Below are 26575 nucleotides of genomic sequence, written 5' to 3'. Positions count from 1 at the left end.
GAATTTTAAATGCTGCTTTGTTGCAGTTTGAAACAAAGCACAGCACCATGCCTGCCAACTTTATCCATAATCCAAAATGACCCCAGCTGCACATGAAGCTGAGGTTCAAGCTCTGCCATTGGATGTTTCTTACTGAAATGCACATTGGGAGTCATCTTAAACACGTCACACAGGCTTGTACCTTTTTTTTTTTTCTTTTTTTTTTTTTTTTTAAATCAAACAACCAGCTATCTCACACAGTTACTCATCTTTGCACTTCAAGGCTTGGATGGACATGATGGAGTTTCACAGTCAGTCCAAGCCTTGAGGTGCTGCAGCTGTGAGTCAGCTAACATTGTCTAAGGAGAAAATGAATGTGTCTTCTACTTCTGGAGCCAGGTGTGCCCAAAATAGCATCTCCTGCTTTTTAACTCCACACAGACAGACCGCTGCTGCCTGCCTTGATCTGAAGTGGGTATGAGAGAGCAAGAGAGCAAAAGAGAGAGAGAGAGAGAAAAAGCACACATTACAGTGGTGATGGGATTTTGCAGTGATTAGGAGATATTTGTTATAAAAGTTACATACTTCCAGTTTTCTGGGAGCCCTTTTCTGCAAAGCCACTCACTCTCTGATACTTTAGTGACTGCTACAAGACATTGTATGAGCAGCATAAGTTTGTGTTATGAAGAAAAATATTTTTCAGTCCCAATTTTGTTAAGATGTTGGAGGTTGTATTAGACTTGCCTGAATTCATCCTAACAGAGCAGTTCTGGCAAAACATAAATAACTTAAGCTCTACAGTGAAAGTCAGTGTGAAATTTTGATTACAGTTCACCCATTGTGATGGCAAAAACATGGGGTGGGGGGGGCGTCGAATGAAAGCAACTGGAATGATGTCGGAATTACAGCACCCGTTGTGGACTTGTCATATTTTGGGTTTGCCAGAGCTTGTCAAATTCGTTTTGTCATTTTGGAAATGCACAGCTTGTTAGTCTGTCTGTGAACATTTTTAGATTCTTTATCATTACCTTTACAGAAAAACAGCAAACACGGTTAATGAAGCTACTTATTCAGCTCTGCTTTAAGCTTTAGTCATGTTTGGTCCTGCAAGCTATAATCCAGGCAGTCTGTTTGACTGAGTAACTATGAATTTCAGAGCTGAAATTAATTAGGACATTGTTATGGTTTATTGCCAGTGAAAGTTAAATTGAAGTGACTGAAAAAGAAAATTGTAATCATTCCACGCACAGTATTGCTTTTGTTCTACAAACTGTGACAGAAATGCCTAATGGGTTTTTTTTTTTTGTCTGAATAATGGATAAGTGTTTCAGTGAGACTCTGTGTTTCTGTTTACGGCAAATGTGAATAGAGGGCAAAGCTGTAGAATTTAGAGTCCCAAATGAATATTCACCAGAAGATTTGAAGAGAAATAAACACTTCAAGTGTCATTTAATATTCTAAATAAGGACAGTAGAACAAAACAGAACATAAAATTATCCCAAAACACATATTGTGCAACTAAAATGCACAATAAGCAAATAATTAAATAACTACATGTTATGTTATGAATCACTCCTGTGATGTGCTAATAAGGAGAGGAAAATGTTGATGTTTCACTGTCATCCTGTATCTAGTATTTTTTAAGACTTTCTACAACACCTCAGCATCTGACTGTAAATTTCATTTATCACGCTGTTGTAAGCAAGACTGACAGCTCTGGAGATGACAAATATGTGCTCAGTTTTTAGATCCTGGAGGAAATACTTTTCACATATTCTTTGCAATTACACTCAGAGGTCCCACGATGCCAAACAGCTCTGTTTTGAAGCAGTGGTTAAAGAGGATTTTATAAGACATTGCCTGTTTGGCAGCGGCCAGAGTCAGACTTTATATTCAAGCCCGTGTTGACCGAGGACTTCATCCTTTTGCTCTCCAGGCCTTGCCTTTCACTGTCTCTGATCCTTTTGTGACTTACTTTTTTTTTACCATTTGAGGCTTTAAAACTGTGAATCACAAAGGAGTCTGAAAAACTCGTGCAACTGAGCTACTGCAGATCACTGTTGTAGTCCCACGGGTCCTGCATGACTGACAGAGTCCTCTACTCTGGAGTCTACCTTAATAGGCTAACATCTGGTCATGCTGACCCACATTTCACTTTTTGTCATCTAATGTTGGCTCTAGGTGAATCATAATTCCCCTGCACTGACATTATTTCACAAAGAGGCACCATTGTGTGTGTGTCTAAAGACACCAATTAAAGATCATGGAGGCAAATGGAGACACAAAATCAAACTTAGATCTAAAGCAGTGGCAAATAATGTACAACTAAAATAGACTAGACTATTATTCACTTCACCAAAGTGGTGTGCATCTGGACCCATAAAATTGAAAAACACAGCAAAAGCCTCCAGATTTATTGCCACAAAACACGACGCACAATGGAAATTGCCATGTTGCAGCTCTTTATCGCAAGTGGAGGCAAGTGGAGGCAATCAGCTGAAAAGCCCTATCTCAAGATTCATGTGTTAGCTGCTCTCATTGTGGCTGTTTCAACACAACAGACTGCTCTCAAGGACTGGAAGCATGCTGGGAGTCTGAGCAACACAGAGGACTCTGCTGTTCAAGAGTCTCATCAGGAAAAGTGCCCATCAATCACTGTGCTGGAATGTGTGGCTCCTCCCCGTCCTGTAATGAGTCTTGAGTGACAGCCACAGCTGGCAGGTATTATGGCCTTGCCACGACATCAGACCTGACAGAAGGTTAACACTTCATCACTTGGTTCAGGCAGCCCTCACCGCCACTGTTCTGTACGTTTCTATTGTTATACTTTCCTCTGATCCAGAAGAAAAGCTGTTCGAACCGTGACTCACGGCTTCACAATTCAGGATTTGATACACGGTCAGAAGAAGTGTAGTTTAAAACAGTGTGTTTTGACTGTTCCCTAAACCCCTCCTCCAAACCACAGCTTAGCAACCATAACTAGATGCAGCAGTCCTAGCTACGGTTGCTTGGTTACTTCCGAGACTAGTAACCAAGCATTACCTCCAAGGTCAAGGAGCTTTTCCTTAATTAACTGAGCCTCATTTTATAGCTGTCACATCCACTCTTTACTGAACTGGGGAACGTTTACCCTCCAGAAACTCCTCCAGCCACGTAACTCAAGATGGCAACCTCTGGATTGAACTTCTAACTCAACAGCTATCCGTGGTGCTTGTCATGTGTACAACTATATGCAACACAATGACTGTCATCCAGGAGACTGTCTGAAAACGCACACTATCATTCCCATGTCTACACGATATCACGCCTCCTTCTTCTCTACGACAGTCAGCTTTTCAGTCCACTTCTCGGATCAGGTATAAACACTTCTGATCTCCAGAGCGGTTGCACAACATGTTTTACCAACTAGTTCTGACGGACTCTTACTGCTCTCAGTTTGTTAAGGGGGCTGGTTCAAGTTCAAACAGGGGGATAAGTTAATATTTAAAATGAAAGACCCATTATTCCAAAAAATTACTAAGAATTTTGACTGGTAAATCTGCCATCAAGTGCATATGTGCCATGCTGGAGCGGAGGCAGTAACCAAGGGGTACTGTTGCTATCAGCAGGTTTTTATAGAGGACGACGGTAAGGATCTTGTGACAGTGAGAATGAGATGATTAATAGCAACGTTAACAAGGTTGGTGTCGGGTTTATAAGGCATTCTGGCATTATATAACCGAGATGATTGGCAACCAGTGTGACAGACACATTTTTTTAAATGAGTCAGGATCAGTATTTGCCTGGGGTTCTGCACCCTATATTTGAGAAGAAGACCTATCATTTGGATTCCCCGGTGACTGGTGCGAGTCCCGTTTAGTGCTGCACAGACAGCCGGCACTTTCACACAGAGAGACAAACTTAATGTGTCACGCTCTGCCCCTCTGCAAGCAAAGGACGATATGCTGATAAGTTAATTGCAACCATTACATACGAGCAGTTGATGCACTCATAATGTCACAAATTTCCAAGTGAAGATTACACAGGCTTTGTTGTGTGACATTGCGACTGAACTTGACAGGCCTTCACACAGACATAGAAACTGGTCTGCACGCACAAACACACAAACGCACACACAGAAATGAATCCCTTCAATCACTCAGTCTTGCCCCTAAATAATCACAGCCCTTACTTAATTCATATCTGGGAAAATGAATTAAATTTAAGTTTTCATCTGAGTCAGTCTAATGGAAACTGTTCTGCATATCAAATGAAAAACCTTTCGCAATTTCCTTTCTCATTAACAGTAACAAGTTGCATCTCTCTCCCTCCATTGTAATCTTAGATGTTGCCTGTTGTGACAGGAATATAGACTCATCAATAAATCATTGATGGATGAAGAAGCAGTGTAACTTCAAGAGCAATACATTTGCCAATAATAATATCAACATCTTCCAATAAATGTATAGCCTTATTGCCATCTGATATTTGCTTGATGCTTTTTCCTGAACCTCTAACAAATATAGAACATACATTACAATGTTAATGAACTGCAGAATGCCTCCTGCTCATATACCCGACTCTGTGCAACTTTACATCAATAAATAGTGATTTGACCCATGCCTCAGTGAGTGTTCACCTCTGGTAAGAAGCAGCATTAAACAACATGGATAAATTACTACCTTTTGATGGTTCAGTTGATAACAAAAACAGACAACCATTTAAGTGACAACAATTAAAATGTGAGTGTGACTTCATTATAAACACAGTGCATCACACTTTTTTGTACACTTATAGCTAAACAAAGGAATAGAAGAAGAGATTTTGGTGTTTTCCAGTTGTTTTGAAGATTCAATGTGGACCTACATCTTTTAGAAAAACATCCAAACACAATAGTGTGGATGGACGTTGCTCTCAAGCATGGGGGGGGGGGGGGGGGGGGGGGGGGGCGCTTGCTGTCAGTGTGGAGATCTGTTAGCCCCAACAAAATGACTGTGACAGCATCTGATCACTGTTCCAGGTAGCAAACCCTCTGCCACTAACTATGGATTGCCAGTGGTGAGACCCTTTTCCAAGACAGTCTTTGTCCTTTAGTCTTTCTTACGGCTCAATGGGAATGAGACAGGCTGTGGATTTGTAGTTGTGTCTGCACGTCAGCAGGTGGGTGGTGTTTGGCAGGTTTGAATTTGGCTCCTGGCCCAGGGTTTTAAGACTATTTCAGCTTGCCAGTGATTGAGTACAGGCCTCAGGTGGTTCAGAAAGCCTTTCGAAGCCACCTGAGGAGGAACAGTTAAAGCTTTTGCAGAAAACACCCACGTCAGTGCAGTATGTTGCCTCTGCCTCGCTTCAGCAACAATAACAGAGAGAGAACAGTGATGGCTGATATTTTCAGGCAGATGCTTTTCAGGGTAAGTTAAATTTGAGTGTTTACACTGGTGCGACGTGTTTTTCAGGTATCTGTCAATGACGTGATGTTTTTGCCTGACCACTGGTTTTAGCATTAGTGTTGGCGGTTCTATTGTTTCCTTGTGAGGAGTGTTTAGCCAACCAGAGGCAAGGCCCATGTATACATCTGTCTGCTCTGCCAGTCTTTTAGGCAGTTCAGTGAAAAGAATGACAAAGCAGAACCACAGTTTCTCATCCTCCAAAAAAAAAAACACCAGAGCAGTGATGCTCAGTACAATGATTACTCACGGCCGTGGCTATTTACAGCACACGTGGTCATTAAATGATCACACATGCACCTGTAAACCATCAGACAGTGCTCAGCCTCAGACATCAGAGAGGTAATAATGATCTGATGATAATTTAGTTTATAACATTCAAAACAAGGTTAACAAAATGCTGTTAATATCTAAGTGAAAACAATAAAGTCGAGAACACAAAGCGATTTAAAGTTAAAAGTGCCTTTGGCAACGACATACTGCAGGTATGAAAGAACCTGCAGAACGATGTTCCACATTAGATTCTACCGCACTTTACTACTTCCCCGTATTACAGTCAGTCTGCTCTAAACAAGACCAGGTCAAAACCCAATAGTATATGTCTGGACCTCCTGTGGTCATATATGGTTCTCTAATACAATCACCAAACATATAAATTCAAGACAAAGACTGAGTTGAAATTTCAGCCGAGTTTACTTGTAAAATGATCGAAGGTGAGAGAAAGTTAGAAGAGACAGAATATCTTTCTTGCTTATCTCTCACACAGTGGACAGCCTCTGTGTGGGATAGTTTAACCTTTATTTACCTCGACTCCAGAACATAACAGACTTTTATTTGAGGCAGGTTTTTATTTCTAACTCCCTCTGTTTGATATGTATGATTGGTCATAGTGGTATTTTAGTACGACGTCGCTACCCATTGCCATGTTAAATTTACTGCATAACGTGTTCATAAAAGCCCAGCACTTCCTGTAATTGTTTCAAATTAAAAGTCCTGTAATGTTGGGCAGAAACCCTTTATTTCTTAACAGGGCTTTTTTTGCCATGCTGCAGTAAGCATATTGTCTAATTTCTGTTCTCTGGTGTCTCTGTTGTTTACATGCTATTCAGATCTGCTAGTTTCTTCAGCAGTTACCAATGGCTCCCACCGTTCTCCTGCACTCTCTGCCTGGTGTGATGCATCCTACTGACCTCAGTGATCCCACTAACTTCTCATCTAGCTCCAACATGAGGTTCATATTTGTGGTTTTGACTCAAACTATTGGATGGACTGTCACTTGACACAGACATTCATTTCCCAAGGATCACTTGGAATCAGATTTGAATTTGTCCAGTACTTTGAACCAAATACCTGCAACCGATCAGCTGTACTTTGTATTGTGGTAATCAGCAAATATTAGCACGCTACCACACTTCACTCAGAACATGGGGAGTAGTATTTGAGGCTCTGATCTGAGTCTTTAAACATCAGACAGTGCATAGCGAGGACAGTTGCAAATAGAGATTCTATCAAGAGAAATTATGTTCACTAAATGTCTCTCACATTTTTTTTGATTCTTACCCTGTGGCAAAGAGAAAAGCTCATCCTGGCTGTGATATGATCTCATGTGACTTTTCACTGAAAGCCACTGCCTGAGTCCTGTCAAAGCTGTTGCTGATAGAAGTTGATTAATGCCATAAATTACTTAGTGCTCCTTTAAATCCCAAACTCCTTAACCTCCCTCCTTACTGTGTACGCACATTCTCAGTCAAGGACTAAAACACAAACAGGTTTTCAAAAGAATAGCACAACAAAAACACACAGTCTCAAGCTGTTGCTAGTCAGCTCGTATTCAAAAAGAGCCAAACAAACTTTAATGCTCCAAGACCTTCGCAACCGTGCCAGTCAGCCTTACAGCATCAGCCCTTGGATCAAACTGACTTGAGCGCTCACCTGAATAACAACCACCATCATTGGTGTGTTGAGACACATCCTTTTCTTTGCAAGCCGTTGCCTTTGCATTATGGGATCTGCAGCCCCTGCATTATGGGATCAATCTGTATGTATTTGTATGATTTCTGTTTGTTTTTTAAAACTGAGCAGAGGAAATGTAAAATTCTAAACTACAGGTGGAAGGTAAATACAGGAGGCTCCTGTCTTCAGTTATGGAGCGTGATTAATAATTAGCATATTTAACAATGTAGGGGGTGGGGGTGGTGGGGGGCTTTAAGCACATGCTTTGACATGGGGTTTATTACCAATTCATTAGAGTGGATTTAGAGTAAAAACAACATGCAATATTGTTAGTATTGAAGAGTTGGGTGCCTGGTAAAGCTTGGTACTAGTTGGGAGTATGTACTGTATTGGTGGAGGAGGGGAGATGGTTATCAGGGAGCTAAATGCTTTCTATTCAGGAGCTGATGCTATCTTAGAGATGTGAGACGTCACTTAGGGGAACACAGGTTCTCAGTGCTTTAAAAGACCTTCGTGTCTCTCTCAATCAAACAGCCAGAAGAAAGTTGCTGCTTCTTTGTGATCACACAAAGACGGAAAACCTTGAAGTATCTGCCTGTGAAATAAAACCACTGAATGTACAACAACATATACCTTCAAGGTATATCTCACATCTGTGATCACTCTGAACTCAGTGTACTGCAAAGTGTATTTGTCTTTACTATTTGTGTATTTTTGTTGTTTTCATTACTTGTAATGTTTTTTTTTGTTTTTTTTTTTATATATAACCGGTCCAGGGACCGGATGCAAATTTAGCTTTTTTGCTAAAAAACCAAAATGTTTACAGTGTATATTTTATACTGGTGCTCACCAACATGCATTGTACCTATCAAACAAACAAATATATAAATAAAAATATTATCACAACCTGTGGAAATTATTAAATGATGGAAGAGTAATATAACATCTTTAAATTGTTTTTATATATTGGCAAAGAATATTTGCACTTTCCTCTAAAAAAGGTTAAAAGAAATTAAATTTATCTTTCGTTGGAAAAAAAATACAGTCAAAATATCTTAAAAAGTGGGTTTTTCGGGCTATTTAGCAAGATCTGTGAGACTGACCATTTTTTACGCATAATTTCTGAAGAACTTCTCTAACTATATCAATACTAAACAGAATAAAAATTTGGGTGCAAGAAAGTGAAATTAAGTTTTGAAAATTAAAGATGTTTGAGAGATTATTTAGTTTTATTATTTTTAATTTTTAAATTTTATAAACTTGTACTCATACTTCGAGAAGAAGGAACGGGAGGTGCTAAAATGCTAACTACTTTCCAGATTTCAGGACTTATTCCTGCAGCACAGTATGAACAAGAATTCCATCTTGCTTTAAGTCTTCTGATACAGATTTTGTTGCTCCTTGACGACTGCACAGGCACAATAAACTTCAAAAAGCAACACCTGCATGTAGCTGCACACACAAACACACCCCCGGCAGTCATTCTCTTCCACTGAGGAAGCATACGGCAACTGTGTTTTTGAAGCAGTTAGTGTGTGCAGTGACTGACTCCAGGACACATACAGTGGAGTCCAAAAGTCTGAGACCACTTTCCTATTATCCAACTTCTGCTCTCTGTCTTAATTTATGTAATATTTGTTTTGGCAGCACCAGTGGCTCTAGTCATATTGTACTTGTGCACCTATGCCAATCAAATCCATTCACTGATGGCCCCCCTGGGTCAGAGAGATTTGATTGAGCTATGCATTGAGGAGTGCCCCCCGTGTACTCGGGCAGAGCCATTGAGGAGAAAAAAAAAAAAAACCCATTTGCACGGCCCTGTGCAATTGTGTATTCAGCATATTGGGTGGGCCAGCAGTGGGCATAAGGCACAGTCAATCCCACTTAAGGCTGTGTTCAGCATGAGGTGAAAACATGAAACCCCCCTTATTCATTCTGACGAGGCCACTGTGTTGGCATGCTGATGCAGAGGGCTGTGGCTAAAAAAAAAAAAAAAATTAAAGTTGAACCCGACTCAACTTTTGCTGCAATACAATGCACAATGAAGCATTAACTGTCAAGGCGCTGCAGTGGCCAGTCAAATAAACACAAACCAGTTTCCTGGTTGATTTTGTAGTGATTTAGTGTTTTCGGCCTGACGACTAAATGATTTCTGCTGTCAGCTGTGAAATCCTTTCTCCTCTCTGCGCAGTGATTAACCATCTGACAAGTCTTCCGATTCATAGATCTTTATTTGTCTCGTCAGATCCTTCATGCTATCGCTGCTATGAGTTGTTCACTCATATCGTCCCATCTGCTGTTCCTGTTTGTTACTAGCTGCTTTTGATGGTATATCCTGCCTTGTGCTTTGGGTACTGTTCTGTCCCACACTCTTGTCATATATGAGTGTTATAATCAAGATCAGTCCTTTCTGGCAGACACCGCTGCATATTGCTTCACTGCCAATGAAATCCTTTAATGTAGCAGTAAGCTTCTCTGACTGAGCTGTTGCTCTGAGATTGGTGGCTAATGTGGCACGTCTTTTTTGTCTGAAGTTCAGATAAATAATTTATATGGCAGCACTGTCCATCAGTTAAAGTTGAAAAGCAGCCGTTGTTGGAGGAGGATCAACTGAATGGATGATTTTCTGTAAGAAGATAAAACATTTTTTTAATTTTTTTATGAGCACCACATTTAAGTTACCGAGTGTTTGCTGCTGAAAATGTGAATGCTTCTCTTTTCAAAACTTTGAAGCTAATTGCTGTGCTTTTCTAGTGCTTCCTGAACTATTTGTTTGATGTCTAACATGAAGTAATAGTGGAGCTGACACCGCTTTATTTTTGAACGTAGATGGATATTTTGCTGTCTCATTTAGCCAAATTCAATCTACCCTGCTTTGATGTCTAAAATTGCTCATTTTGTTCCATAAAAGCAAATAACGTGTTATGCAAAGTATCAGACAGCAACAATTTATAACAGAAAAATACAGGCTGCATTTTTGCAAATATGATTCATACACTGGTAAAACAATTTGCATTCACTTATGCCTGTAATTAAAATGTTTCGCTCCTGCGAGTTATTACAGATAAAGCAAACAATGTTTATTTGACATATTGGGACCTAAAGTACACATTTCACCACATATTGAACTCTGCTTTTCTCTCAAAGAATAAGCGCTAAACTGGAGAAGTTTAATGTGACCGGCAGGAGATCAATGAAGAATCAAACCAAATTTAATAGTCACTTACAGCGTGCCACTTCTAATACATTTACATTTGAATGACTTTGGATAAATGAATTAAAATGTCAAAGCACATTTACCAGGGTGAATTTCTTTCTCCCCTAAAAAAAAAAATCGACATAAATCTAATAACAGTTCAAACAATAACATTTATTTAATATTTCATGTGATCGATGAAAGATTCTTTGACCTTCAAGCAGGTGTAGTCTAATAAGCAAGAGACATACATGTGGTATGTGGTATTATAGGTAGGCTTCAACATGTGTGCCTGACAACTATACTTGTTGAATTCAAAAGAGGTGCAACTAAAAACATCAGTCACAGCTAAATGTTGCTCCTGTTGTATATATTTTTTACATTATGGGTTAAACAAGACACAGCTGGATAAGCCTCAACAGAGGGGGGCACCTGTTGAGGAATAATGATATTATTAGTACTGGAGGAGAAAAAAAAAAGCATGGGGCCAAGAATCTGCGGGTGTTTTGTTAAAGGAAGACTATATGATGTAGTTGACTGATGTAAGGAGACCATGATCAGCTACTGAGAAACTGCTGATCCTGTTCTATTCTCAGAGCAGGAATAATGGAGACACAAATGGTCATATTTTAAAAACAAATGACTTAGATATGTGGACCATCTAAGATTCCTGGGATGTTTCCATTATAAGCAGCAGCAGGCTGAACGTACTGATATTTCATATGCCTACACAGTGTTAAAATTATGGGCTGAATAAAGATTTTTGTATCAGACAGCTACAACTGTAGGGAACCAGAAAACTGAGAAACCAAGGGTCACATGTTTCTCTTTTAAAGGCAGAAAAAATTAAAATTTCTGTTGATCTGATATTCACATTTTGAGTAAAAGCTGAAGACCTTTTCGATACGAAGCCTCTGATGAGGAGATGGTGATGATCTTTCATCATCCAGACTTGTTAGCACTGGTTTGGTCTAAACAACAATTACTAAAATTTTACAACCAATGTCATGTTTGGATTGATTTTCTAGCTCATGATAAGAAGCAGAAAGATTTTCCTATTAATGGCAATTATCTTTAATAGTTATTTAAGATTGTTTGAAGCAGCTGTAAGAATGTTTGAACTGTGTATGTGGAAAACAATGACAACATGTAAGGGGTCGCTCGTGGTGATGAACCTACAGAGTGAGTTTAGCTGTCTTGTGACTGGAGCTGTTTGCTCCATTTTCAGCTGCAGCATCCAGTTTTGTTTACAGTGGAAAGCTCTAAAACCCACTGTGCTCAGCACCAAACAGCAGACAGACGAGCTGGTGAATATAACTGAGCATTTAGAAGCTAAAGAGCCTGATACTTTCCTCAGGAATAGAAGACCAAAACAGCTAAAGAACAGTGAATATTGGACCTGCATTGATCAGGTGGCCATAAACATGACTCAAAATGACTGATAAAGTTGATCCGTGTCAGCTGGATGTATACATAAGCCACTGTTTGGTAACATGTTTGCCATTCTCAACTTTAAAGCTGATATGTCAATGTTGCGTTCCCAGTTTGTTTCCACTGCCCCTCAAGTACCAGTAAGCTTCTCTGACTGGAAAAAAAATTCACTTATTTGCATGTTTAAAGCTGTTTAAAATCTAAAGTTGAACTTTTTTTTGAAAAAAAAAGTGCAATATCAATAATAGCTAGAGTTACATTTTTTTGACAAAGGTAAAATGTGTTTACAAATTGTTTGGTACAAGACCCGACAAAAATCCCATCATCATTTTCATATTTTTGTTAGTGAAAATGAAATGTCCTGTCATGATTTCAGCCTTTCCAACTGAAATCATGACTCCTATTGCAGTCACAATATAATAAAATAATCGAACTATAATTTTTTTTTTGCATATCGGTCATCCCTAGCTTAAATGCACAAGTAGCTGCCAAAAATGGACAAATAAAAAAACAAACAAAAAAACTTGGGAAATAAAGTGTGCTCAATTAGCTACCATGCTAAAATGGCTTGTATCATGTTGTCCACGACTCTTTGTCAGACTCCCATCACTGATGCATCAGGTCAAACTGCTGGAGGCCGCTCACTTTAAAGTGAGGCTGCTCCCTTTAACTACTATCCGAGATAAATTACAAACCTTAAGAGCACTGAAACAAAGGTGATACTCATTAAGTGCACCAATAAATTACCCTTTCCCCCCACAGCCTCACTGCTTTGTAGGTATATAGGAACGAGGCCAACATTCCAGCTGACTTCATTAACTTTCATTTTCCATTTTATCTCTCCTGAAGTGGACCATTAAGGGTAACTGATCAGCTAATCTGCCAGTGATTTATGTGGCAGGGAAACTGAGGACTTAACTGAGCCTCAGAACACATTGATTACTGACATGGTTAATTGGCTAAACCCACTGGTACATTGAGACAGGCTTATTGGAAATGTCAAATCAAACGGCTCATTTGCAATCATGATGTATGGTGTCTATTCCAGCTTCTGCCCAGGCAGCACAAACTGACACACACAGCCCTTGAGGAAATGCCTGGAATCTCTGCCTTGAATTTCCAACTGACCATCTGGCCTTCTAGGATGCTGGCGTTGTTTTGGTTTTTTTTTTGTCCCCTCCCAGCATCCACATGCCTGTAGTGAAGGTGCTTAGCTGACCTGCTGAACAGAGGATAAGAGCTTGATGCGAGTGAGACTAAATATACCTGCAGGGTTTGAGTAAAGTTTCAGCTTTGAAAGCAGATGTAAGTGATTGAACAGTCTTGACAGAATGGAAAATATGTGGTTTTATTACTTTCCGTCTTTCTTCCTGATTGTGTGTTTTGGCTGAGACAAATTTGCCCCAGAATTACCTACAGAGTAAACAGATGAAAGCAGCGTGAAATTGAAAACTTCTGATTGAAGCAGGTGGGGGTAAGGGACATTACGAGAAACAACAGAGGTGGTATGAATCTACATCGTTTGAATCGCCGGATCCACTTGGCTTGTTGCAGGTCATGCTTAGGAATATGTTTTTAGAATAACCCGAGAACAGAAAAACTAATTCCCCATAGTCTACTCTTAATGGTATAGCAATGCACTGTTTTCTGACTTGAATTGGACACAAACATGAGGTGTAAAACATCACAACTTGTCCTAGAAAACAAACAGTAATGGAAAGTGGTTATTTAGAGGTTATTATAATTCTCTCAATACCAGTATAATTAGAAAAGTGCAGGGAGTGCAGCACAAGGAAAGATATAAAGAAAAAAAAGTGACAGCCTCACCACCACCTACACTGCAATTAACTCCAGCACGGCTCTGTATTGTATGTGGCTTACGAGCTCTGTGACAAAAACGTCTCCAGTTCAGATTTTCTGCTGCTAATTGTCTTCACTTTTTAGACATGGCGTCTAAATCGGAATGAGCATAATTATGCCTTTGTGATGCTGCTGTATGTTAACGTGAAGTTAAGATTCTCATGATCCCAGATGCTGCTGATTCCCCACATACTGAGCCGCTGTAACTGTGTGACAGCAGGCTGAAGATGTCAAGAGACGAGATGTCAAAGAATATTTGACTCAAACTCCAGACACACGGTTGGATAAAAAAAAAAAAAAAAGGGCATAGCAGTAAATTACGTTTGAATTCCATATCATTATGCCTTCAAGTGTCACGATATCAAGTGTCACGATATGAGAACAGTGAGCCATAACATGGCCTGTCATCCAAACCAACATCCACCACCTCGCTCGCCGTTTTGTTGGCATACTGAGATAAACCTCTATAAATGGACATGGCTCTGCATTGAGCTTATCCAAGCTTCTTTTACGTGTTCATTTTCTCTGTATATTCAGCCCATGGCACACACCTAATATTCAAGATCCTTGGCTCGCTGAAAAACATTCAGTCATGCAGTAGGACTGAGTCAAACCTTCAGGACAATGTCAGTCAATCAGTGAGAGCACAGATTAGCATCTGTATAAGTCTCTGACTCACAATCCTTCATACAGTGTCTGCATATATTAAATACATTGAAAATGTAATATTGCGTAACTTATTCTCCACAAAAGGTGAGTAACAATACCTGAGGTAATTTGACCTTGACGCTGTTCTCTTCACAATACAGCAGTAAATGCTGCAGCCTGCAGACCCAGGTATAGAAAACCGGGTGGTCACAAAGCAAAGCTATCATCTGTTTAGTAGAGGTTGTGAAAAGATACCTGCACGCAACAACTCATAGAAAAACTGGTTTTATGATTTTTTTTTTTTTCCTTTTCTAAAAAGGGAGAGAAACGTTAAATGTGTATGAAGGGAATGTTTTACCACAACCTAATGAGCTAATCTGTTTTCTGCAATATTGTCCTTTTTGTTTGTTTGAATGCAAAGACACTCCTTCAGATGTGAAATATGTGGGGGTCGGTATGAATTTTTCATGAGTTTCAAGGTCCTTTCTTTACTCTACTTTACTGTGCTTTTTATTGTGTCACTTTATTCTTACTGTTAAATACCACAGAGCCAAGAGAAAAGCAAGACTAGGAGTCCAGTCTAGGAGTCGATGCTCACAATGATGATGCTAACATGCTAATATCTGGCAGGTATAGTGTTTACTAAGGTCCTTGTTTGGCATGTTAACATGCTAAAATTTTCTAATTGACACTAGACACAAAATACAGCTGAGGCTGATGGGAATGTCATTAGTTTTGCAGGTGTTTGGTCATAAATCAAAGTTCTAAATAAATTCAAATTATGACCTGATGATGGTGCAGGATGAAAAAACAGATCACCAAATGTATTCATCACAAGAGGAACATGAATGTGTGCATTCAGTTTTATGGTATATGGTCATACAATAGTTGTTGAGATATTTCCTCTGGACTTAAGCAGTGGACAGACAGAAACTAAAACATGAAATAGTGTTATATAGAACATATGGTAAAGAGTTCTTCATTGTCCCTCACTCCTGAAAACAGTGGACTGAAACCAGCACATTAACTTCTTGCTCAGAGTTTTACCAGACTTAAGATGCATGATGTATCCAAACTTTTGAAGCAACAGAGACGATTTAGATTTTCACTGGTTCGTATGAGAGCAATGCTGTAATGATTACCCACTTGCAAAAGACCTCTGGATTATCATGTGTGCAGAATTACACAATAAAAAAATGTCTCCTGCTTCTCTTATCCCTGACATTTGAGTCTGACTTTTTACCTTAATTTCCCATTTCATATAATAACCTTACACCTCAACCGCCGTCTCAAATCCACTTATCCTTCTGCTTCCTGTTGTGCTCTGATGTCTTCTCTCACAGCTCTGTTGGAGGTTATACTGGCCAGCAGAGACTGCTTGGTTGCTGGAGACTCATGCTCAAGCGATGAGACTTGTAGCCCACGTCTGCGGACTTTGCGTCAGTGTGTGGCGGGCAATGGCAACATGAAGCTGGGCCCCGGCGCCAGAAGCCAGTGTGCCAATGCAGTGTCCGCCCTACTGTCCAGCCCCTTACATGGCTGCCAGTGCAAACGAGGCATGAAGAAGGAGAAGAACTGCCTGAGCATCTACTGGAGCCTTCATCAGTCTACCATACATGGTCAGTGGTTTTTAGAGAGCAGCTTTTCTCAACTGCTAAAAAACAGGAATTTTTTCTACACAACCTGTAAACCAGAACTCATACATACAGGAGCTGTTGAACAATGGCTCCTTGAAAATAACTGTCACACATTCATGTGTATAATTCAGTCAGCTGGAGCCTCAGTGGCTAAATGAAAATGACTGCATGAGAGTATTATTTATTTCATTTGGTTTAGATGTGTCTGTTTCTCTTTCAGGACTCGACCTGGTGGAGAGTTATCCCTATGAGACAGTGCAGAGGGATTACGACTACGTCCGCTTGGCCTCTATCACAGCTGGCAAGTTCAATGACCTTGACTAACTTTCACCTGGTTTTGTACCAGTGTACTCTTTGAAGATGTTTTGCTTTAGCCAGAATACATGATTTTTCCTTGAAGCGTGCCCAAGGCAAAGAGAGGTCCCTTATGTTCTGACACACAGTTACATAGTTAGAAATATTACCATTCATCTGACCAAAATCCCAGCATCCACCCTCATTCATATCTCAGATTCATCTAAAATAACATAATCTGTGAATGTTGATGAATACTAAAGCTGTCAGTCTTTATACTACTAATATGATAGAATATCCCATATCCTGCATTGTTTCCTATAGCCTCCAGCTGCTGTAACAATGCAGTCTCACTTGTAGTCTGCCAAAACAAGCAGATTACATATTGTGGATACAAAAAAATGCAAACATTGTATTAACATCATACATGTTCACCATGTGAAACACTTACTAAAAAAAGAACAACATAGGCTAAGGTTAATATCAGGGTAAGGAAACTAAAACTTAGTTGTGCTGCAGCTAAAGACGATCAGTTAATCTGCTGATATTTTCTCAATTCTCAACTGAGAAAGAACTATTAATCAATTACATTTTCTCAGAGTCCCTGGTGACATCATCCAGTCCCTTCTTGTGTCCAAACAACAGTCTATAAATATTGAATTTACCAAGATATAATAATAGAGGAAAACAGCAAAATGCTGACACCAGAGTACCAAAATATTTGGCTAAAAATACTTTAAAGGTCCCATATTATATAAAGTGAGACCTCCATGTCTTTTTGTAAGTATAAAGCAGGTCTAGGTTCTATATTAATACTGTGAAAGTATCAAAGCCTCAGTCCACAGAGAAATGCACACAGCCTGTATTCAGAAACTGAGCCTTAAAATGAGCCATCAGGACTTCTGGAACTTTGTGATGTCAGAACAAAGCAGTCACTGCCCTCACTCACGTATTATTACTTACTCAGAGAGAGCGGGTGTCATTGGCTCACCTACCAGTTAACCATTAATAGTTACCCATTAATATTCTGTTGATCAGATAATTGATTTATTGATTATGATGAAAAAAAACATAAGTCACTTGCCTTAAAAAAAAAAAGATTTGCATGAGTTTCATCCGATGATGCTAAAGTCAAAGCCACATGTAGTTGATATGGCAAATGAATCAACCTCCCCCGACCAGAACAGCCGTCACTGTCACCAAACTACAAACACACTGCGGAAAACTGACAACTCATCCCTGAGGCAAACAGCTCAAAGAGTTCAGCGGCGTAACACGTAAACAAAAGGTTCATTCACAAAGTGCCAGGGACATGACCCTTCATACATCCAGGGTGGCTTTATTCTCGGATGCAAAAAAAGAGGAGGAAGATTTCTTGATGTTTTTTGATGTTTTGGTTGCAGACATGAGCTCTAGTTAGACTCGTCCTCAGATCTAATTCTAAGAAAAGTGGATATCAAATTTTATGCATTTCCTGGATCTTATTTACATCAGCATCACTTTCTCTTCCTCTCCGTCTCCATCTGAATTGCTGGTTACATTAATCTGTGATGTCAGAAATACCACCCTCTGCTGCACAGCTGATAATGTTAGTGGACCATTAGACTCATCTGCAACATCAAATACAAACTACAATGGTCAGTATAATCAAAGAGTGGTAATATAATATAGAGTGGTAATATAAGCCAGACCAACCAGCCAGACTGCTCAAATGTTGAAGCCCCTTCAATTATTATCTGATTCGATTAAAAAAAAAGTGACTGCTTACAGGAACCTTGAAATAACAGAGGGAAAAGCCATGGTAACGTGACAGTGACGCACATTTTACAGATCGAGGACAACAGTTGAGGAAATCTAACAGACAGATGTCACGCTACTGAATACCAACACGCTGTCTATATTTCTGCAAAATGGCACAGTCAGCTGAAGTCTGGCAGCGCAATTTCCCTGAAAAACCTCATTTTAATTGGTAGGATAGAAAGGCATCATACACAGAAAAAAGAACAACAATTTTGACACACTGAATTTAAAAGCAGTTTGAAAAAGTATAGAAATAGTAAAGAGTTGAAGATTTAATCTGGGGATAACTTGTGTCCTTATTTTAATTTTAAAAAGCTGTGCCATTTTCATAAAACTGATGCAGAGACCAGACTGCTCTCCTATTACTAATTTTGTAGTTCTGGTCTTCAGAAAATGTACCTCCATTGTTTATTTACAGACACTTTTACCTTGGAGCTGAACTTTAATTCCCAACCGCCTGTCTGAACTTTTGAAACTCCAACGAGATGAGATTATATCTCAGCATGCTGAACAAATAAACTGAATACATTCCCCTGGTCGCACATTCTCTTATTCACATAAACACAAAACATATTTGCTCTATTGTTATTTTTCACTGATTTCCATGCTTGTCTTCGACCTCACTTCCATCCACAGACTCCGATGTTGGCATGACAACTGTGAACCGCTGCCTGGATGCAGCCAAGGCTTGCAATGTGGATGACTTATGCCAGAAGCTCCGCACAGAATATGTCTCAGCTTGCATCAAACCCACCGCCAAGTCGGGACTGTGCAACCGGCCTAAATGCAATAAGGCTCTGCGCAGGTTCTTCGACCGTGTTCCTGCTGATTACACGCACGAGCTGCTCTTCTGCCCCTGTACGGACACAGCATGCGCGGAGCGGCGGAGGCAGACCATTGTACCCAGCTGCTCTTATGAAAGCCAGGAAAAACCCAACTGCGTCACACAGATGAGGATCTGCAAAGCTGACTATGTCTGCAGGTTAGAACACAGCTAAACAGAAGCTTTTAATTGGCTTCCATTCACTTCATATCAATATCAGTCTCTCTCTCATGTCTATTACAGATATTAAAATTATGTCTCACTTAGCAATGGTCTCATATGGATATAATAACATATTGCTATAATAGAATCATAATCCCCAGGTTTGATGTGCTTAATGATCGAGCTCTTTCCTCATGATTTCCCAAATCAGCAAAACCAGTGCTTCATTGTGCCCACTTTAATTCAAGTATTCCTTGGATATAGATTTTAGATGTGCTCACCATACATATTTGGGCGAGCGCTATTCAGTATTATGGCTCTATGAAACCAAATAAACAGCCATTCAATCAGCAAAATGCCCTGCTGTTTTACCCTAAAGCTTTCTACCACCACTGGTTAGAACACCCCAGAGAGCCTGTTGGAATAACACATTAAATATTTAGCACAGATAAAGAGCCAGATGGATCAGAGTTATCGCTCATTGCTATCTCTGGTCATGGCCATTATTTTTCACAGCCCCATTACACTCAGAGGGCTTTACTAATGATCCCAAGGCTGGGGGATGAAATATATTACTCTTTCTATCACTTTCACATTACAGTCCAATGCTTTCAGTCTTCACCACAGTCGACGATATTTCTTTATGTCAGAGGGGGAAACTCTTAATTAAATGACCAAGTTATGGTAGACGGGATGTATGTAAAAAAAAAAAAAAGCAAAGAAGCAAACTTTTTATGTAAAACAATACAAGGATCTATCATGTTTTTGCTAAGCAGTGCCTGCCACTTCTGTAGGTCTCGTCTGGCACAGTTTCAGTACGACTGCGAACCCTCTGAAACATCTGCCAACGGCTGCAAGCAAGGGAACTACGGAGCCTGTCTCCTCGCCTACACAGGGCTCATAGGTAGGTGCACAGCTGAGAGGTAACACGCAGGCAGAGAACATATTAAATACAACGAACAGGCGAAGTAGGAAAGAAACAGTATGTGAAAGAAGTGTGTGTTGTGTGACAGTGTTGTGCACGAACCTTCTCATGTTTTTTGAACATATCTGTTTGCAGCTACTAAGCCAGTGGTGAGGTCTTTACCAGCCTGTAATCTACAGTATTTTATGTTTTTGAACTGCTGCATGATTTGCGTCAGGAAGGCGAAATAATATGTCCGCTGCATCTACTTTTGTACTTTTACTTTACCTCACACTTTCTGCATGATAGAAAATGTATAGAGAGCTGACAGACAACAATTAAAGACAGAGAGAGGCTTGAATGTGTGAATATTACAGTGCTGGCAGGTTACAGTATGTGGTCTCTTGCCTTCACTAACACAACACAGCAAACCACTATAGTGAGTAAGTTAAGAAATAGAGACAGATACTTATTTACAAGTTGAAAATTCAAGCATTTTCAATAACTATTTATGTCAATTTTCAGAAACTTTCAGGGCCTTGATTTTTTTCTTTTTGAGGGTATCACATGACTCATTGTTTAAGTGTTAAAAATTGGTTCATCTCTGTAGCAGTATGTGGCAATGACTGGGGGCCGGGGATGGATCTACTGAAGAAGAACAGCTCAGCAAAGCTCATTTTTAAAAAAAATGGAACAAATGAACATCAAGAAGTTCATTTTTTTGGGATGATGAATGTAGTTCAGAATTCATAAGTGTGAACTATGAACATCAGCTGGTTCATTTTGATCAGCTTGAAGTGAACTTTTGCAAGTTCACGCTTATGAAGCGTGAACTTGCAAAACGCTGCTGTGTGATAGAAGGACAAAGAGGCAGGAATCAGAGAAAGCTGGTTCGAGGGTAAATTAATAAATATAGTCCAGATTAGAAGTGAGTGGGAGAATGAAACTAAAAGACAAAAGTTCAGTGTGGTTTAAGATACAAAAGCATGAAAATCTCGCATTACAGAAAAATAAAGGCTCTTTATATAATGCAGGGTATTTAATTTGTTTTTATAACAGTCCGTGAAAGAAAAAGAGCAGCCACTTCTTCTCCACACACTGGAGAGAGACACTAATGTAATGCACTTCAAGAGCCTCAAATGGTGCCCCTCAGCACTAACACACACTTGGCATTTTCATTTCTGTCTCATATTTATTAAAGCACTTGAAATCTTACCTCCACTATGTTGAGAAAAAAAACAAAACAGACACAGAAAAAAAAACAATTTGCCGTGTGACCTAAAATAGAGAAAAGTGTTTCTCAGTATCTTTGTTGTAACATACGAGTGAGCGGGCAGCCAGTCTGACCAGCTGATCCCTTTACATCAGGTCAGCCTATAGGAAATGCAGCGTCCATTAATGTTTCAGAAAATGAAGCACTACAAATACAGCGCAACAGCTCAAAGGAGAATGAATATTTAATAGTGATGGAGGCCTGGTGCGGTCTCTCTGCAGGAAGTACAATAACTCCCAACTACATTGACAACTCCACGTCCAGCGTGGCTCCGTGGTGCTCCTGCTCAGCCAGCGGAAGCCAGAGAGAGGACTGTGACAATTTCCTGGGATCCTTCACCGACAACATCTGCCTCCGTGAGTGTCGCTCTCTCCACAGTGTACTGGGCTTTGGGGTGAGGGGTTGTGTTTACATAGAAGAATTTGCTTTCATGAGAAGGGGGCGAAAAATTTGACAGATGTTTCAGTGTCGTGTTTAACTGGTATCGTGCAGTTTAAGGGAAAGTGGTTTTGGGTTTGGTTTTTTTCCAGGCTACATTTATATTTTCATGTTTCAGGTCATGACTCAGTCATTACAGGACTAAGTCTCTTTACAGGAAAACTAGGTCAACAAGAGTGAGACAAACTGCACGTTGAAACAGCAACAATGAGCATTTTGGCCACTGTACTTTACTATAAGACAGTTTCCTCGATGACAGCTGTTTAGAAGAAGTTGCACCTGTGCCATACATCTCAGTAATAGTTCCATATTTTGGGAAATACAATTATTTTCTTTGTTTGTTCATGAGAGTTAAATGACAACATCAATGCCAATCTCATATCTGTGATATAAACATAATGCTGCAGCCAGCATCCTGTTAGCTTAGCATAAAGACTGGAAATGGAGGGAATGTTTGATTATTTCTTGGCTGTACACAGGACAAAACGCAAAAGTATTCCTTACAGATGTTGTGCTGGTTGGAAAAACGGGACCTCAAGCAGCTTTTGAACATAACAGGACTTCAGAGTATAGAAGAAGTGTATGAAGAGAACCCCATCACTTCATGTCTGAAACAAACTCTTCCACTAATATCCTAGCGGTGCGTTTCACATCGTTCCACTCAAATAATCACGCAGCTATAGTCATTTCATTATGGCATAATACACAAAAATGGCCTTCCCTGATCAGAATAATTTACACTGATAATCTACAACAGGGGACTTTCAAACAGACTTGATATGAAAAGCAAAGAAAGTAACGATAGAATAAAGTGACAGGAAAGAGCTGTCAGACTCTGACAACACTGGCATTGTCAAACAGCAGCAGAGTGAGATGTATTTAATTCAGAGATGCTGTGTATGTTGTAGAAATACAGTGTACAGTCTCCCTCTCTCTCTCTCTCTCTCTCTCTCTCTCTCTCTCATTTACTCGCTCACTTCATCTCCTCTTGTTATTAATCACCCCCTTCACGCTGTTTCCTTGGTAATTCTGCCTGGGTGTTCAGACACTCACTTCATAGTGAATTATAAGGAAGCTGGCCCTGTGATTCTTAGGTAATTGTATAGTTATTAAATCTCCTCCACCTGATGTACTTGTTTTCTTTTTCCTTTCCTATTTTTTGATGGAAAACACAGTTAGAGAGGAAACTCGTGGAAACTTTCTTTATACAACTGTTGGTTATTTTGGACTAAATTCTGTTTTAACCTTTAAATGCACAGGTGTTTTTGCTAAACATCCCCAGATGATGATACTTTGATGAAAGTGGACCACCAATGCCCTAACACACCCTCCTGAGGGCGGCAGAGATGTCTGTACTACATTTCATGGCGTAGTTGTTCAGACATTTTACTCAAAAAAACAGGCGTAATTGAGCACAATGTGTATATTGAACCTGGTGTAATATGGTACCAGTTCTTTACTGTATCACCAGGATGTTGATTACAGATTCATGAAGGAAAGAAATAACAGTAAATATAACAGTAGCTATATAATAAATGATACTGCATAAATAATGGAAACAATAATATGGATCGAAGGTGAGCACATCAACCTTAATCCAGAGGTGCTACGTGTGTGTCTTGTAATTTATTGGTTCCTCTGTTATTTTGTCGTGTTTCCTTGTGCTAATTCTCACCCTAACACCTTTCCTCTAATGACATCTGCTCTGGAGTGTGAATAATTAATGATCCCGCAGAGAGTATATCTATATACTGCTGAACCTGTACACACCATGACTATCCTTGCTTGGTGTATGCAGGGAGGTGAATCTCTGGCCAGTCTTTCCTCGGGCCCCCTGCCTAGAACAGATACAGAGAGAGGTCTCAGAGTTGTTTGGCCGGAGCAAATGGTCTATGAGTTAATGAGGTCGATGTGAGAGGCAGGTGCAGTTTGGATACTTGAAGAGAATACTGATTATTTTCCATTTTTCCCCTCTGCTGCTGAACAAATCCAAAGTAGCTCTGGCCCAGCAAAAAGCTTGCATGCAAAATTTACAACTCAGTGCTGGAGGGGTCTCTCATGATTGAATAAGACATGTGTGGAACTCGATAAAAACATATCAACACAATGCTGCTGAGGTCTAATATATAACTTTTTTTAAATTCTTTTTTTACTGCTTCCTCTCATGTTTCAGGGAACGCTCTCAAGACGTTTGGAAGCGAATCAGACCAGCAGCCGACGGTCAGCCAGCCCAGTGCACCCAGCGTCGGCCACAGCAGCCGAGAGAACAGGAGCGCCACTTCTCCACCAGACGCCATACAAACTATGAGGAACCTTCTGGATACGATCATACCAACACAGGTGTGCAGTTTTCCATCATGGTCAGAGGTGACATTAGCAGCTTCACACAGTCATACATCCAGCGGTGAAACCATTTCTGACAGCAGAAGAAAGCCTTACTCTGAAAGCGCAGCAACAGTACACTGTGCTTTTTAAATATTAAAGTCACCATGTGTGGAATTTGTATACAGGATTTCCAAATGATTTTCACAGTATAAGCTTTGTTTGTAGAGGGATGAGAGATAAAATTATACTATTATGGGTGCCAAAATGGTACATTTTCTAATTCTAATTAATTACTTGACTTTTTCCTCACAATGTCACTGCAACACTGCGAACATTTCAGGTTGATTATGATTTTTTGGTGGGACCAGCCACAGGGGTCAGAAACAAAAAAGAGCATCGAACAGGGAGATTTGCTTCAGTCATGTAGTTTGACAACTTCTCTGACATGTTTCATAACGCTGGTCCGCTGGAGCAGATAGAGCTCCTCCAGCTGTAAACACGGTGAACCAAATGAGGAGTGGAGAGTCGCTGAAAACATCATTTCACATGCAAATATTTGTTAGAACAGTGAAGCTGTTCTGCGACACTTTAAGGATCACCTCTGTAAATCTCACAAGCTGCCAGAAACAGAAAGCAATAAATGTTGGAGGTTGAATGTGCAGATCGTCATGTTTCACAGCGAAGACGTAGGGAGAATTTAAGACTCGCCTGGTCTGACACGGTGACTGGTTAAAGTAGCACTAACCTCCACCACAGCCTGGCCTCAACCTTTGCCTTTACCTTGACCCCATTATTAATCTTGACCTCCAGTTCTAAGATGAACCCTCAGACAGAATCTGTAGCCTGCTTTGACATGCTGAGTCATACATAATACAATATCAGCAGGTTTTTTTAGCACCGTGCTATCCAACAACGAGCAGGTATAAACTGATCTCTCTGTCTCCTCCCAGGCCCTGGGAAATGAACTGCTATTGGGCGAGTCCACCCTGCCCTCCAACAGCCTCCCAAACTCTGCTTCACCTCCCAGCCTAATGCTTCAAGCTGCCTTCAGCCTTCTGTTGTTGCCCCTTCATCTGCTGAACAATGGACACTAAAGCCTGCAGGGGAGCGTGCAGAGGACCGTGCTAGTACCAAGCAGATGGGAGGACGAGTGCAGCTCAGAAGAGGATGGACAGTGTGGCGTTTCTCCTCCCTCTAAATATGTACAGCTGTTGTGTTTTTTTTCTATTTTTGTGTCTCTGTGGTCTAGTTCCACCTGCCAGGGTTCTCACTCAGACTATGGGAGACTTCTGCAGATCGAAGCCAGTCTGTACACCTGTACATTGTCATTGCGATCAAGTCGAGCCAAAATGAAGTCAGAGTATCGCTTTTGTGGACTAACCCAGCTCTCAGCTATCCAACTGTATCAATTTTCAAGAGTTATAATGGAAATATAAACCACATATGTATGATACAAAAGACACAAAGTGTGTGAGTACCTGTGAGGATTCGTATTAACAACAGAAGCTCTTATTTGAAATACCGTAAAAGGAAAAAGGTTGGAGTAAACCAGTGGACTCTGTGAACTGAGAGCTGCAGGAGTATATGGGGCTTCAATACCACTCTCCTCAAGTGACTGAAAGAGGACCATTATTTCTGATCAATACTGGAAAAATGGAGTGACAGAGAGGCAACAGAGCGACACTTTGCTCAGACATCCTGGACAAAGGCCCTGATTCTAAAATGTTCAGCAACACTATCTAGAAGAGATGTGGGAAGTACATAAGATTGACATTGACATAATCATCCTCCCCATCAAACTCTTACCCTTTCACACCTCTTTATTTGTCATTGCTAAAGCTATTGATGGAAAAGTTATTGGTCTTTATATGCAAGGACAGTTTCTCGGGCTTGAAAGGAAATTATCAGAAAAAGCAGTAACTCTTTACCTGTAGCTGCTGTACTATGTGTTTGTGAACGTAATACCCTTTTATTTCTCCTTGTGTATGTGAACATTGCTATATGGGGTTCTGAGATTTTGTGCCACAAGAGGGGGGAGAGGGGGGGGTGTGTGTGTGAATGGTTTGACATATTGAGCGTCGCCACCACCAGTGCAGAGCCTGTTTGAGATTAGACAGTTATGAATGATTCAGTGCTTTCTGTTCTGGGAACGTGCCACTGAATTTTTAAGAGGACCAGAGGTGCTGCAAATAAAAAGTTCTCAGATCATTATGTTTATGCATTAGCATCATCTTTTTTTTCTGAAATCATTTGTTTGGTTCTGTTGAAGTTCAAAGTCGAAGTTGCTTCCTCTGAGGAAACAGAGGCAACGCAGATGAAAACATGTTTACCTAAACTAACACTCGCAGGGCCTCCAGGAGCACTCTGGAGAGCATTATCTGAATAATGTTTGACCAAAATGATCTGTCTCACCAGCTGCTTCACTTCAG

At 40.2% G+C, this 26575-nt stretch overlaps 1 protein-coding gene across 1 annotated transcript in view; it reads left to right on the top strand.

Annotated features, from left to right (window-relative positions):
* The window catches only part of gfra4b (GDNF family receptor alpha 4b), a 42581-nt gene extending 16227 nt beyond the window's left edge, over window positions 1–26354 (top strand). The window contains exons 2-8 of the mRNA XM_071458098.1: window positions 15834–16109; window positions 16348–16428; window positions 18858–19203; window positions 20001–20110; window positions 21605–21739; window positions 23995–24161; window positions 25097–26354. Of these exons, the coding sequence (XP_071314199.1) occupies window positions 15834–16109; window positions 16348–16428; window positions 18858–19203; window positions 20001–20110; window positions 21605–21739; window positions 23995–24161; window positions 25097–25240 (1259 nt within the window). The 3' untranslated portion in view covers window positions 25241–26354. The remainder of the gene's footprint in view (window positions 1–15833; window positions 16110–16347; window positions 16429–18857; window positions 19204–20000; window positions 20111–21604; window positions 21740–23994; window positions 24162–25096) is intronic.
* Window positions 26355–26575: the final 221 nt, after the last annotated feature.

The sequence above is a fragment of the Trachinotus anak genome, unplaced genomic scaffold (assembly GCF_046630095.1).
Source record: "Trachinotus anak isolate AG129_WGS33_773 ecotype Australia unplaced genomic scaffold, CSIRO_AGI_Tana_v1 ptg000021l, whole genome shotgun sequence".
Taxonomy (NCBI): Eukaryota; Metazoa; Chordata; class Actinopteri; order Carangiformes; family Carangidae; genus Trachinotus; species Trachinotus anak.
Note: the sequence above shows the minus strand (reverse complement) of the source record. Positions and strands in the feature narration are given on the sequence as shown.